At 45.1% G+C, this 14,315-nt stretch overlaps 1 protein-coding gene and 1 non-coding gene across 3 annotated transcripts; both read left to right on the top strand.

Moving 5' to 3' along the window:
• Positions 1-889: 889 nt before the first annotated feature.
• Positions 890-962, top strand: TRNAV-AAC (transfer RNA valine (anticodon AAC)). The gene has a single exon. It is a non-coding gene; the product is annotated as a tRNA-Val (tRNA).
• Positions 963-1,129: 167 nt separating this feature from the next.
• On the top strand, positions 1,130-13,090 carry MYNN (myoneurin). 2 transcript variants are annotated; one of them, XM_064721297.1, is made up of 8 exons: positions 1,130-1,207; positions 1,777-2,072; positions 3,543-4,348; positions 5,930-6,089; positions 7,150-7,328; positions 7,656-7,739; positions 8,156-8,242; positions 9,392-13,090. In XM_064721297.1, the coding sequence occupies exons 2-8, from the start codon at positions 1,807-1,809 to the stop codon at positions 9,658-9,660; spliced, it is 1,851 nt and encodes a 616-aa protein (XP_064577367.1). In that variant the 5' UTR covers positions 1,130-1,207; positions 1,777-1,806; the 3' UTR covers positions 9,661-13,090. The 2 variants fall into 2 exon arrangements, with proteins under 2 accessions (XP_064577367.1, XP_064577368.1); XM_064721298.1 differs by lacking the exon at positions 1,130-1,207 and adding an exon at positions 1,562-1,677.
• Positions 13,091-14,315: the final 1,225 nt, after the last annotated feature.

Here is a 14,315-nt window from a genome sequence, read left to right as displayed (position 1 = left end):
CTCCCATTTCCCCAGGATGTGACAATCCCATGCTTTTCTGGATAAGTACAGGAATCAAACAAAATGCAGTGGTATTGGGCAAGCACTGTTCCAGCCCAGTCTCCATGGCAACACCAGCATCTCTGGCCTCTCACCAACATCTTTGGTTAAGCCATATTGGGGATGTCCCAAGTAAATGACTTTGGGAATGTGTACACTTCAATTATATGTTTTGTTTTGAAAAAAATGCTGGGAATGCATTTGACCAGTTCACAATCTAGTCCACTACTTCAGCTCCTCAGAGAAGGTTATAGGATGCATCTTTCCACCAGTCAGAGTTTGACTTATGTTAACCTCTGCAAAAAGTGGCAAAACCACATTCCCTTCTGTAGCTTCTGCTGTTATTTCAGTTCCTGGTGCAGTAGAAAATCCAGGAGGATTAGTCACTTCCCCATTCTCCAGATCCAGCTGTGGCGAGTGCAGATGCTGCCAGATGTCACACACCCCATGCCCAGCTCCCAGCTCTCCCGTCCGCTGGTTCATCACCGCCCTGCCCCCCAGCAATGCCAAACATTCCCTTCTCCTTGAAATGTCTGGTTCCCACCGCTGCTGTCACTCCTGGTGTGCGTGGGGAGTGCCTGCACAACTGGAGAGCCCCGCACTGGGGTGAGCTGCCGGCGCTGGGAACGGACAGGAGGCAGGGGGAGGCTGCGGGTCCGGGGACGTGTGGCGGGGTCCGTGGGGTGCGGAGCCCGGCTGAGCGCGGGGCAGGAGGGGAGGGGACAGCGGGGACAGACGGGACGGGACAGCGGGACAGGACAGGACAGCAGGGACAGACAGAAGGGGACAGCAGGGACGGGCGGGGTACAGTAGTATTAGAGGTGTAACCGGAAAGCACTTAACCAGCGGCGTTTCCGTAGTGTAGTGGTTATCACGTTCGCCTAACACGCGAAAGGTCCCCGGTTCGAAACCGGGCGGAAACACCAGCCGGGGTGGCTCCTTTTTTTCCCTTCCTACCGGACCGCAGCACTGCTCTCGGTTTCCCAACCTCAGTGCCAGAGTTGTTTTATTCCTGCTGTGGCCTGGCAGGAATATTAAACCCGTTTCATTCCGCAATTTCGCCAGCCGCCCCCGGCACGCAGGCCGGAACTCGCGTCCCGGAAGCGGAGGCGGCGTCAGCGGGACATGGCGGCCTGAGCGCAGCGCTCAGCCTCTCTCCGCTCCGCAGGTGCGCGGGGGCCGCGGCCTCGGGCCCGGCCGGGTCGGGGGGCGCGGGGCGACAGCGGGGCCGGGCTGGGCGAGCCGGGGAGGGCGCCGCGGGCTCCATCCCGTCCGGCAGCGGGGCCGGGCCGGGGGCGCCGCGGGGTTGCGGGTCCCGCTCCCCGTCCGCTGCCGAGGCGGCCAAACCCCGGCCCGGGGCCGCGCCGGCACCGAGCGGGCAGCGCTCCGCAGCCCCGGCGCCTCTGCCCGGGAGCGGCCGCCCCGTGCGCTGAGCGCTGGCCCGTCCGAGCCGCGGGCCGCTCCCCGGGGCCGGGTGTGACACAGTGTGACAAGAACCGGGCTGAGCCGGGCTAATCCCGGGGGGCCGGGAGCACACGGGCCCTGCCCGCGCCCCCGCGCTCCCCGCTGGAACTGCAGCGCCCCGGCTCGAGCAGCAGCCACCATCGCGCTGTCCCTGCTGCTGCCCGGCTGTCCTGAGTGAGCACCGGCACGTCCGGACACTGACTCTGTTACGGGGTAAAAAAGGTGAAATCTTGCATATAAATTGATTTTTTTTTAAATCTTTTGCTTTCGCAGGCTAGGAAGTGTCTGCAGCGCGTTGTCAAGATGCAGTATTCCCATCACTGTGAGCACCTGCTGGAGAGGCTGAACAAGCAGCGAGAGGCCGGATTCCTCTGCGACTGCACCGTGGTCATCGGGGAATTCCAGTTCAAAGCTCACAGGAATGTGCTTGCCTCCTTCAGCGAGTATTTCGGGGCCTTTTACAGAGACGCATCTGACAACAACGTTGTCTTGGATCAGACTCAAGTGAAAGCTGATGGATTCCAAAAGCTCCTGGAATTTATTTACACAGGAAACTTAAACCTTGACAGGTAACATGCTCTTAAAGGGGAATAGGGAAATAAACTTTGTGATAAGGCAGAACTGGATTTTTTGTAATGAGGTCTGGAGAAAGAAATAGCAGTGGATGTGATGAATATTGACAACTTGAATTTCATCTGTTTGTATGCTTTAAAATACCCCATGACATGTGAGTGCCAAAATAAAGGTGTGTTGTTTGATATTTCACCGACTGATAGTTTCAGTCTCCTGCTGTTTCTGTCTGCTTTGGGGGGGATTAAACATCCTGCATGATTACTAGGAGAGGTATGTATCTGAGGGTGAATTACAGTAGTCCTTTTTTTCCTAAAACACACAGGAACTGTAAAAGTGTTAGAGACCTAAGTCTGAGGGATGGATGAGGATAGGCACAGTTTTAAGAGTCACATTTGTTAAAATTTGCATGATCTGTTACTTAAAATTTTATATTACATTGCCCAAGAAGACTCACACAAAAAGTGTTTGCCCTCATGACTGCATTGACTTTGTGCCTGTTCTGCTGCTTCACGTAGAGTGAGGATGCTTTTTTCTTTGCAGTGTCTTTTTCTTAGCAAGAGATTTATCTCTCATGAGGGAGGTGTGAATATTTAGAAGTACGTAGTCCAGGATTTTTACTTCTTTCTCAATGTCTGATGTCAAATGCAGACCTAATGCAGGGTACTTGATGTCCATCTGTCCATCTTGTGCTCATATAGTACAAGATACTGAAACAGTTGTACTCATATGGGGAGTAATTGTGGCAAGTTGTTTATTGTTAGAATGAGGTTGTTTACCACAAATGTCTCTTTTTAAGTGCTGTAAATCCATAAATGCACTCATGGTACATGTCGCCACCTTTTCCAGATCATTTTTTCCTAAACCATCAAGGCATGTGTGGCAGGAACTGAAAAATAGAGTGTGGTGGTTTAAATGAGGATTTCCTTGGTATTACTGGTTTCTGTGTGCAGCTGATACAGAATTAAGGCTGTTTGCAAATCATTTTATAAAACAAGATAAATACCTGCCATGGAAGTGCTGAGGTGAATGCACTGCCAGTGAATTACCTGAGCCCTTGGCCAGGAAGTTTATGAAATGGTGTTTTATGTATCTTATTTTCCAGTGCTTTATCCCTTTGTGCTGTTATTTCAGAGCTGTTTGGACCAACAAGCCCATGTCTGGCCTCAGCACCTTACAAGTTGACTTTTAACTTAAAATTCTACAAGAGACCTGTAACTAAAATAAAGTCCCCAGTCTGAGGGTCTGCAGACCCTGCTAGACATGGACCTGCAGTTCAGGAATAAGTGGCATTTTAGAGCCTTGTGGCACTACAGCACTGAGAAATTAAGTGTTGCTGCGTGTTCTCAAAGTTACATTTTTTGACAGTACAACTCTTCTGCAGCTCTGTGTCTGTTTGTGGTACAGTTGGTGCAGAACAAATGTTTACTTTGTCCAGAATGTTTCACCCTGGTCTTGTTTCCTTGCAGCTGGAATGTGAAAGAGATTCACCAGGCTGCCGACTATCTCAAAGTAGAAGAAGTGGTCACTAAATGCAAGATCAAGATGGAGGACTTTGCTTTTATTGCTAATCCCTCTTCCACAGAGACATCCAGCATCACTGGCAATGTTGAAATGAACCAGCAGACCTGCCTCCTGACTCTCCGAGACTACAACAATCGGGAGGAGAAGGAGGATGCTGCTGCTGCAGAGCTGGTTCCACCCCAGGCACAGAAAGCAGCTTTAGAAAAGAAATCTCCTCAAGCCAAAAAGCGAAAGAAGAATTTCAGCCCCCCCAAAAGCACGGAGAATAAATCCCTGCACTATCAGAACGAGGTGGCTGAGAACACATCCTTTGAGATGTTTTTAGATGCAAATAAGCTGGCCACCCACATAACAGAGCAGGCTGCCCAGGGCAGCGATAACTCGGAGCTGCAGCTGGCAGCGGTGGTGGAGAGCGAAACGCTGGCGGCGCAGGATATCCTGGCCCAGAGCATGGCAGCCAAACAGAAACGGGGCAAGCCTCAGCAGAGCTGTGCCCTGAAGGAGCACTGCATGTCCAACATAGCCACTGACAAGGGCACTTACCAGCTGGAGAGCTCGGGGGAGGAGCTGGAGCAGAAGTTCTCCAAGGCCAAGCCGGTGTGCAACACGTGTGGGAAGGTGTTCTCCGAAGCCAGCAGCCTCCGGCGGCACATGAGGATACACAAAGGGGTGAAGCCCTACGTGTGCCAGCTCTGTGGGAAGGCCTTCACCCAGTGCAACCAGTTGAAAACACATGTAAGAACTCACACAGGTAAGCCACTGGCTGTGTCTCATGGGTTGTGGAGGCCTGGGATCACACACAGCCTGAGAATGCAGGACTAGAAAGATTCTGACGTCTTCCTCCTGAAATCTTGTCTGCTATGGCTGTGCATGTAGGGGTAGATCCAAATAACATGAAATGTTTCAGCATTTTTCAGTACTAAATCATAGTTTCAATAGCTAGAGAGGACTTTATTAGTCTGAACATCTTGATTTCTGGAAAGACTTAGGAGAGTTGGCTGGCCTTTAGCTCTGTAGAGTGGTGGCGTTGCCAAAAACCACTTCAGTAGAGCATGAAAAGCGAGCTGTACTTGATACAAGAATTTCTGTTGCTTTTTTTTTAACTTGAAAACTTAATATATGTTTGAGAACAAGAGTGGGGAAAAAATCCAGTCTTATACCTTGTCCCATAGGGTCTTCAGAAAAGGTGGGAGGTTGGCTGAATTACTACAACATTTGGGATTTTATTTCATAGATGTGCAGCTGAAATGTGTGATGGTGTTATAATCCCTGCATTCAGTAGCATTACCAGGAGCTTGTGTCATATCAAGCATCCAAGAGAAGTCACTTAGGAGCACTTAAACATTTTAATCCAGCATGCCTGACATAAAAAGGTGATGAACAACTAATTGGGAAGATGCAGGGGCGAAGTCCTGTGCTTGTCTTTCATATGTTCTGTATGTTGGAAAGCTGTGAGCAGAGGTCACAGTTTTTCCAGGAAGTTGTGAAAATGTAGGAGATGTTGAGGGACAGCTGCAGGAGAACATCCTGCTCTTCCTGTTCACCTAGGGAGAGTTTCAAATTCTGTCAGCCAGGGTCTAAGTGAAGATTCACACACTAAGTGGAGCTTGACTGCAGGATTCAGGCACAGGGCTGGTAGGAATGCTGGCTGTACTTTGTACCTCTGAGGGTATTGTCCTAGGAACTTTTGCAAGAGTGGGGAGAGAATTCCATGCTGTTAGTTGCTCAATGGCATGCTAGATGTCTTTCAATTTTACTTTTGAAGTTTTTATGTACCCTATTTATTCAATGAGATTTGGTTGGGCACTGCACAGAGTGGCAGAGAAAGGCATTTTTATACTTTCCAGGACTGCAGAGTTGCATAAGCCCTTACAGGAGACAATTCACCACTAAGAGGACATAAATTAAGAAGTAACATTCTGCACCAGACACTAATGAGAAATTAGGGAGCACTAGACTGTATGTTGAAGACCTGTTGCTGTTGGTCAAGCAAGAAAAAGCAGATGATTTGTTCATTTTAAATATTCAGAATGTTGAACAGACATAACCAGCAAAACCTCTGAAACTGAAGTGGGCAGCATTCTTAAAATAATGTGGAGAAGCTGGCACTATTAAAAACATTATTACTTTTTCTCCCAACATAATGTGTTAAAAAATAGTCCTGTTATCCTGTGTGTTCTAGCACGTTCCACTTCAGTGGAGTGATTACAGGATTTTCCAAGATGTTATTTGTAAGAAGTATTAGAACAGACACCTGAGCTTTGGTCAGGTCATGGATTGCAAAGCTTTCTTATGTAAATACAGAGAGCACGAGGGTGTTGTTTTTCACCAGGGGAGAAGCCATACAAGTGTGAACTGTGTGACAAAGGCTTTGCCCAGAAGTGCCAGCTGGTGTTCCACAGCCGGATGCACCATGGAGAGGAGAAGCCTTACAAATGTGATGTCTGCAACCTGCAGTTTGCAACCTCGAGCAACCTGAAGATCCATGCCAGGTAGGCACAAGTGAGATCCTGCAAGTGCTTATCCTTGGGTTTATTTAAACAGAAGCATTTACTCCAATGTGAGTAAGAATTACAAATGAATGTGATTTCTGCTTCTTTTCTCGTGGGACTTCTCTCACAATGCCAAACAGAATAATTATATGGGTGTACTTGCTCATTAAGGAGGAGATTTGTGCTGGATGAATGTACAGCCTGGGTCTGGTATCCTTCTTTTAAACTACTTGTAGCACCAGAGAGGAGAGAGTTCTGTGGTGGGAAGTGAGAGAAGTTCTCACTGCCGTCTGCGTGGGGCTTTTGGCAGTTTTGGCAGGAGCAGGAATGATATTCCCATGTTAGGAATCATCTTGTACTTCAGTAGCCTTAAGTGCAGAGCATGCTGAGTTCCCGTGGTGCATGTCACCTGAGCAGGGCCTTGGTTCAGTCCAGCTGCCATGGGAACCATGGATGTGCCGTGAGTTCTGCTCCCAGGACCTGGCGCTCTCACACCACGCTCAGTTGTCACCTGTTTGCTGTACCTCAGAGTGGTGGCAGGAGGAGCAGGGGACAGAGCCCTCCCTGTGACTGTCCCTCAGGCTGGGTGCTGCTCATGTGTAGCATCCCATGAACTCTTCCCCCTTGATCAATCCACAAGCCCTGAGCCCTGGAAACATTAACTCCTCACCACAGAGTCATCCCTCCCAAAGGGAAAAGCAGTCTCTCCATGGACTTTGTGTTGCAATTTCCTCGGGTTTCTCCTTCCCCTGTCACTGCTTGCTTCCCCTGGTTGCCACCCCGTACCCCTGGAGACCAGGCCCCTCTGCCCAGCCCTTAACCCTGTTCCCCCTTTATAAGCCACCTGCTCCACGTGATTTTCCTTTCTCTGGGTTTGTCCTTCAGTGACAGTGTTACCCTGCTGGAATTAAACCTTGCACAAGAGCCTTTCTTGCCTCTATGGCTGAGCCAGCTGCAGTGAGTGTTGAGTGGAGGTTTGACAGCAGAGGCTTGCTGGGGACAGGCAGCAGCCCCCACCACTGTCACTCGCACATTTTGACTCGGGGCCGTGTTGTTGCAGGAAGCACAGCGGGGAGAAGCCGTACGTGTGTGACCGCTGCGGGCAGCGCTTTGCGCAGGCCAGCACGCTGACGTACCACGTGCGGCGCCACACCGGCGAGAAGCCCTACGTGTGTGACAGCTGTGGCAAAGCCTTCGCCGTGTCCAGCTCGCTCATCACCCACTCCCGCAAGCACACAGGTACCACGGGCTGCTGGGGAGGGGCACGAGCCACAAATCCACCTTGGCGTTGTCACCCAGCTCCTTCCTCATGTTGTTTTTCCTCCGATTCCAGTTTTTGTCCCATTGGACGTTATCTCTGTTTCGTTTCATTCTGTTCTTGATGTGTATTCTGGTTTATGTATTTGTGCTAGGTTGATAAGGAAGAGAGTTTTTTGGGAGGTTGTGGTCAAACTAATCAGTGCTCAGATTTAAATATGGCCACTGAAGACATGGATACGCCTCTGAGAACACAGGTGGTCAAACCATGACAGTATTGAAATAACAATGTGCTTGTGTTTCCTTTAGGAGAGAAGCCATATATCTGTGGCATTTGTGAAAAGAGTTTTATTTCCTCTGGAGAGCTCAATAAACATTTTCGGTCCCATACAGGTCAGTTTTCAGACAAGCTGCTTCCTGCACCATAAATTATAATCCACTTTTACACTTTTGCCTTTAAAATACACTGTATTGGTCTGTACTTGAACAGTTTCTTAATTTATGTATCTCTGTGTTAACATAATGTAAAAAAAATATTTATTCATTTTTTTAATTGCCTTCAGAGTAGTATCTGTGCTACAGCGTAGGTGTTGAAGTATGGTCGAGGCTTTACTTGAAATGTTTGTGTCCTCTTGCTTTGTTTTAAACTATTATTCTGGAAATAATTTTATTTTAATAGAGACACAAACAAAATAAGAGTTACAAAGTTGTATTTCAAAGTAGAACATTGAAATCTGTCACCCTACGTCTCTAACTGTATTTTTTTTCCGACATCAAGATTGTTCTCACTGCCAAACCATTTTTTCCAGGTGAAAGACCATTTATCTGTGAAATGTGTGGAAATTCCTACACAGACATTAAAAATCTTAAGAAGCACAAAACAAAAGTTCACACAGGTGAGTTCCTTGTGCAAAGAAAGATTTAAGAAACCACATCAGCTCTTTTTCCTTCCATGCTGAATAAATATTTTTGCTCATCCAGGGCTAAAATTGGAAAACAGAGGAGTTTTGGCTAGTAGTTGTTTTTCGGGCCAAAAGCATCTATATCCAGCCTTGTTCAGCCCTGGCTCCACACTCCTTGTTCTCTGTGCATCCTTGTGGATTGACCATAAATGCCTTGCCTGTGGCATATGGAAGGGGGAATAAATGGTGTCTGTGTACATCTGGACTGGGAGGGGGAGAGTGAGAAAATGATCCGTGTGCAGAGACAGCTTGGAATTTAGGAAAGCCCCAGTGCAGCAGGAAGCCAGTGCTGAGGGCAGGGAGCGCTGAGTGTGGAGAGGGCCTGGCAGAGCTGGAGGGTGATCTGGGAGAGCTGCCAAGGCAGGCCAGCTCCTGTAGAGAGGCAGCAGGCAGCCAGGAGTGCCTCAGCCCTGGAGTACCAGACTTTGGAGCATGCTATGGCAGAGGAAGGGTCAGATATCTGATGTGGCTTAGTCACAGAGCCATCCAGGAGCAGTGGCTGGCTGCATTCCAGCAGGAAGGCAGCAAGGAACCCACTAAAAGGGTTTCAATTAGGAGTAAAAGGTAATTTTTTAAGTGACTGCATAAAATCTGTAATGTATCCAGCTGGCATGGAGTTAAGAAATGTTGTGTTCCAAAAAAGCCTACAGACAAATGATATTTTTTACACTGCTGTTTCAGTTAAAGGAGAATGCTTGGATGTGGCTCTGGTTCTGAGACTTTCTGGGGTGGAAATGTCAAGGAAACTTCCACGAGTACATTTTTTCCAAAGATACTTTGTTCACTGTGGTGTTAAGGGTTTGTTATCTTCTGTATCATGCCAAGTAGAGATCAGGTTGGAATGCATCATGCTTCAGTTGTCACGCTACAAGCAGCAGCAGATGTGATTCCCAGTGCTTACACTGTACTTACAGCTGGCCTGGCTTGGCAGCACATGGAAGCACCAATGTCCCAGCTGCCCAGGCAGCCTGTGACACACCAGGTGTTGGCTCTGACAGTCATTGGAAAGGGAATTCACAGAATCTCTGCACAAGCATTTGAACATTTCTTTCTGGGCTTTTTTTTTTGTTGTTGTTTCCACAGGACCTGAAACTTCTCCTGATTCTGCTGCACTTGATAATTCTTTCCACGAACAAGAATCCATTCAGAGTCAGAAAAGTCCTTTATCAGAGTCCATAGATGTGAAACCCTCTGAGATGTCTTTAGCACTTCCTCTCCCCATTGGGACTGAAGACCATCAGATGCTGCTCCCTGTGACAGGGAGCCAGTCCCCTTCATCAGAAACTTTACTGAGATCTGCTGTGACAGGATATTCAGAACCTCAGTTCATTTTCCTGCAGCAGTTGTACTGACAGAGCAGTGCAGAGCCATCCAGGTAGTTTGGTAGTGAACTTGGAAATGTTTGGTAAGATGAACACAAACAACCAGTCATGCTTTCTGAATTGGACATGTTCTTTTGTTTTCCTCTGTGTAAAGACACCTGTAAGGCATTTCCATTGTGCAGTGCTGGATTGTGCTAATCTACAATCACATTTCTATTTGTGATTAACACTGATTTCCAGGAGATGATTCCGGCAACACACCTGCCTTAAGAATTCTCTGTTACATATGTTAATGTACTTTGGAGCTCTCTTCCCATGTTCCTGCTGATTTGATGTGTCACAGTGTCATTTGAGAACAGATATTTTAAGCCATAGTTGATAGTTTAGGAAGATTAACCCAGAGGTGTAGGGAGAAATCATAATTTGGATGTATTAGTAAGCCTGCACTGCAAGGTGCTAGAATGGCCCATGGTGAAGGCAGGTCAGTGCTCTGCTGAAGTGCTTGCATGGATTTGCTGCTGGCTGCCAGAAGTGCCATCTTCAGGTGGAGCCTGACCAGAGGGAAAGGTTTGGGTGTTATTTTCCTGACAAGAAAAGTAAAGGAGGGTTAATTTTTGTCTGAAGTGTGGCGAGTGGGAGGGTCCTGATGGCATAGATATTCCTGGGTCTTCTTTCCAACAAATTGCCTTTGTTTGTTTGAAGTGAATCCAACATTGTTGTATCTTGTCCCAGATTTGTTTTTCACATCCTTAAAACACTGTGGGTTTGGCACAAATAGCAACAAAAGGAGAACTGAGACATGCATGTTGTAGATGAGGCGAAAAGATGCAGTGAGTTCATTAGTGAGGCATGAATCAGAGGCTGATAATCCTTTTTTTTTTTGCTGTAGTGCTGCTTCTTGTGCTAGACAGGAGGTACAAAAGAGGAGATAAATCCCGCCCTTCACTGTGAAAATAATAAGTGAACACTACATGAGGAGGCATTGAAGAATAATACAACAGAGCAGATTGATATTCTTCCAGGAAAGATTTTGTTAGAGTTTGACTGATTTGTTTTAATTAAAGTTTTTTGTATTGCTTTTCTCTCATGTCACTTGCCCACAGTAACTGCACAAAACTGGTACCTAGCAAGGCCCAGCTAAAGACTTTATTACTAGCAACAGACATATTTAAAAATCAACATTTTAATGTCTTGGTAGGGTCATAAAAGACTAGGTGACAGTAGAAGCACTTTTCTACTCCATTTTGCCAGTTTGTGCCACTAACAGTTGTAAGCATTATTTATGTAATCATCAAACAGTAATGAAACAGTCATGATACTGTACCAACAATGCATTTAAAGCTGTCCTTTGTTGGTTCTTTACTTGGTGCTAGCATTTATTTCCACCGATGCCTTTGTCCAGATGCTGAGAAATAGAAGAGCGTAGAAGATACCTCTTAACTGATTCCATTCTACGTGGAGTAATAATTAATCTGCACCTTAACTAAACAGACTTGTGAAAAATTTCTTGAAGGATTTCATTTAAAGAGTCTGAAAATTGCCCCTTGACTCCTGAGTGTGACTGTAATTTTTTTTCTCTTCCTCCATGTCTGTATTTGTAAACTAATAGACCTTTTGCTGCTTTGTGTTGATCATTTTAGTATGGGGCATGTCTATAACCTGCTGCTTGGTCACATTTTATGCTTTAATAGATGGTAGATTTGCTGATGAAGCCTACCATGGGCAGCAGGAGTACAGCCATGTTCAACAGGAGCACCCCTAATGCAGGAATCTCTCACATTGTCCCCATTGGAGATCGTTATTGCAGGGCCTTTCATTTCCCTGCTTGTCTGTCCCACAGAGCTTATGAACAGCTGAAGTTCATAATGCTGGCAAAAGACAAAGGAGAAAGTTCTCTGGTGTTTTATTTTTGGCATTTCCCTTTGTCTGCCCTCTTGTCTCTTTCAGTTCTGTTGTTGGTGTAGCCCCTGGGGGATTCCTCAGCCTTTTAAGACCGAAGAACCACAAAATTGGGATCTTGACTGTGTGTAGCTTGTACTAAGCTTCCTCCTTGCTGTCTCTCTCTGAAAGTAGAGCAGAAATCTTGGCACAGATATAGGTTTAGTCATGAAAACTGAGAAAGTAAATGCTGTACAACTGATAACTTGCATATTTAAACAGCTTTGGAAGACAAATTAATGATATGCTGCTGGTACCTGAGGAAAAGCAGCTCAGGATAAACATCCAGGAGAAATGACCAGGAGAGAGAACAGCTCTGGAGAGAAACCTAAACAATAACTACATTCCTACATAGAAAATGCATTCCATAACAGTGTTTGTTTGGACTGGTTTTATATTTCTAAAATTATAGCTTATTACTGTATTCTTAGATTTCAGACTTTTTTAAAAAATACAGTGCTTAGATTTATACAGGATTTGTTTAGATACTTATAACAGTAACAGTTGCTTTATTAGTCATTTAGTTTTCTTTATAGACAAGAAGATATTCATTATTTTTTACAAGACAACAATTTTAACCTTTCTTAATAGAATACACAGGCTTGTAGTTTTGTCTTGGAGCAATAATTTAGTGACCTGCACTCTTGAGTCCCCATCTGAAAATCTTGATTTTTATCCTCATCTTTCATGAAGATATCTCAGCTGCTGAGGTATGATCTCTACCAACTGTATTCATTTACTAGAATATAGATTTTAAATAAATAAATATATATAAATATATATATATATATATATATTTGTAGGTGTGTTCAGGCTGTAGGTCTGAACCTACACCTGTACTTTTGCCAATAGATGCATGGAAATCAGCTGCACATGTAAGTCCTAGGCTTAAGGGTTCTGGGTTCATTTTGAAGTGCAAGGCTTACAACAGTATTGATAATTTCTGTAAGGGATTAATATGGGAGAGCATGGAATCTTTTTAGGCATGTGTCCTTGCAAAAGAAAAGAAGGAACTTCAATAATTCTATGAAGAGTAATACAAAGAATATGACATGTTTTGTCACACTGCTGTTTCAGTCAGTTTTGCACTGAAGTTGGTGCAAGTTTTGCCTGAATAGCTTATCTGCATCTCTAAGTCTCTAAATTGACTGTTTGGAAGTACTTAGGTGAGAATAGCTCCTTATATGACATCTACTTCTAAATTAGTGCCTCTAAGTGGGCACAAATAACAAACTTTTTGAAATCATGTGCTACAAAACAATTTTCAAGTACAGACAAGTCCCACATGAAGGATTTCAGGGCTGTGATCCCAGAGAGGCTCAATAAGCCTTGCAGAGCTAAGTTCAGACAAGGAGTAATAACTGATTTTTTTGGTTAAATTATTTTTAAAGTATCTGCCATGTATATACAATTTTTCCTCTGTTATTTGTATATACCTCAACTCTCAATTTTATAATTCCCTGGGAAGGGAGGGAGTTGTACATATTTAGCCTGAAGTGTTTTATGTCAGACTTTAATAAACTTGTTTTATAATTTTCCCTCACCTTGTGTCTCCTGTTTATAACTGCAAAGGGCAGCAACAAAAGCAGGAGGGAACCAGTCAGACACAATCCCTGTCACCACCCTGGCACGAGGACCCTGGAGCCCACATTAGAATTTGGGGGACCTCTGCTGCACCCCTGCCCTGCTGGATCAGTCACTTGCCTTCATTTGCGTCTCCTCTAAAACTGGGGGGAAATGCTGCCTTTCAGCACGGTACAGTGAGGTCTAGAAGCTGAAAAAATGGTTTTCAGAGCAGGATTATGCTTGCTTTAGCCTTTGAATAACTCAGAAGAACATGACAAAAAGAATCTAGCCCAAGTAAATTCAATCATTCCAAAGAACACAAGATATATCTTCTAGGAATTTCAAGGTCAGAGGAAGGAAGAAATAAAAGTCTCTGGCACAGACCTCTTTAAGCAATACAGGGTTTTGCACAAATAATTGTTTTAGTATGCAGGAAGCTGTTTATACAGAATTTGGTAGGAATTACTCTGCAGCCCTTTCTTACAAAAGAATATCAAAGAAAACCGTAACACATGAGCTGTTTTTATGGATATTGTCAGTAATGAAGAGGGCTTTATGGGCTGAACAAGCTGCTGTTAAACAAGGGTTCAGATAGAGTGCAAATACTGCAAACACATACACCAGCACTTTGAGATGCCATTTTACCCGATATATTTTGACTGTGATATTGTTGCCATCTTACCACATCACTAAAACCAAAATACTGCTGTTGATTGAGTTGGGTACCTGTTACCACCTCAGATTAACAGATGTCATTTATACAAGTAAATTCAGACTTAATTTGAGCAGTGAAATTAGACTGAACTTCATATACCTGACAAGGGAAAGAAAGACACATGGAAAAAAATACCAGTCTGAGTCTTGTAGTGGTGTTTTGAGCAAGAAATTCTGTCACCAGTGTGTCAGTACTGACACTGTCAGAGTGTCACCTGCAATGATCCAGAGCAGCAGCACTCAGAAAAGTACCAACACAGGCTTATCTAATTATTTCAAAATTTAGGAATTTGGAATTATTTTAGGAATTTAGGAAAATTCTCATAGCAGTTTCTTCTCAAACCACCATGTTTGGTGTATCCCCAACTTTAGTTCTTGTTGCATCCTTCCTGCTGAACAAGAGTTAAAATAGCAGCTCCTCTCTAGAGCTGGCTGTTCACAGGGTGATGTATGAACTTTGTGCTGCA

This window comes from Zonotrichia leucophrys, chromosome 9 (genome assembly GCF_028769735.1).
Source record: "Zonotrichia leucophrys gambelii isolate GWCS_2022_RI chromosome 9, RI_Zleu_2.0, whole genome shotgun sequence".
In the NCBI taxonomy this organism is placed as follows: Eukaryota; Metazoa; Chordata; class Aves; order Passeriformes; family Passerellidae; genus Zonotrichia; species Zonotrichia leucophrys.
This window is presented reverse-complemented; position numbering and strand designations above follow the sequence as displayed.

Bases quoted from the DNA above. Each gene is read 5' to 3' on its own strand.
- MYNN (XM_064721297.1), top strand. From the start codon at position 1,807: ATGCAGTATTCCCATCACTGTGAGCACCTGCTGGAGAGGCTGAACAAG. The intron at 6,090-7,149 runs GTAGGCACAAGT...GTGTTGTTGCAG, and splicing joins AACCTGAAGATCCATGCCAG to GAAGCACAGCGGGGAGAAGC. The intron at 8,243-9,391 runs GTGAGTTCCTTG...TTGTTTCCACAG, and splicing joins CAAAACAAAAGTTCACACAG to GACCTGAAACTTCTCCTGAT.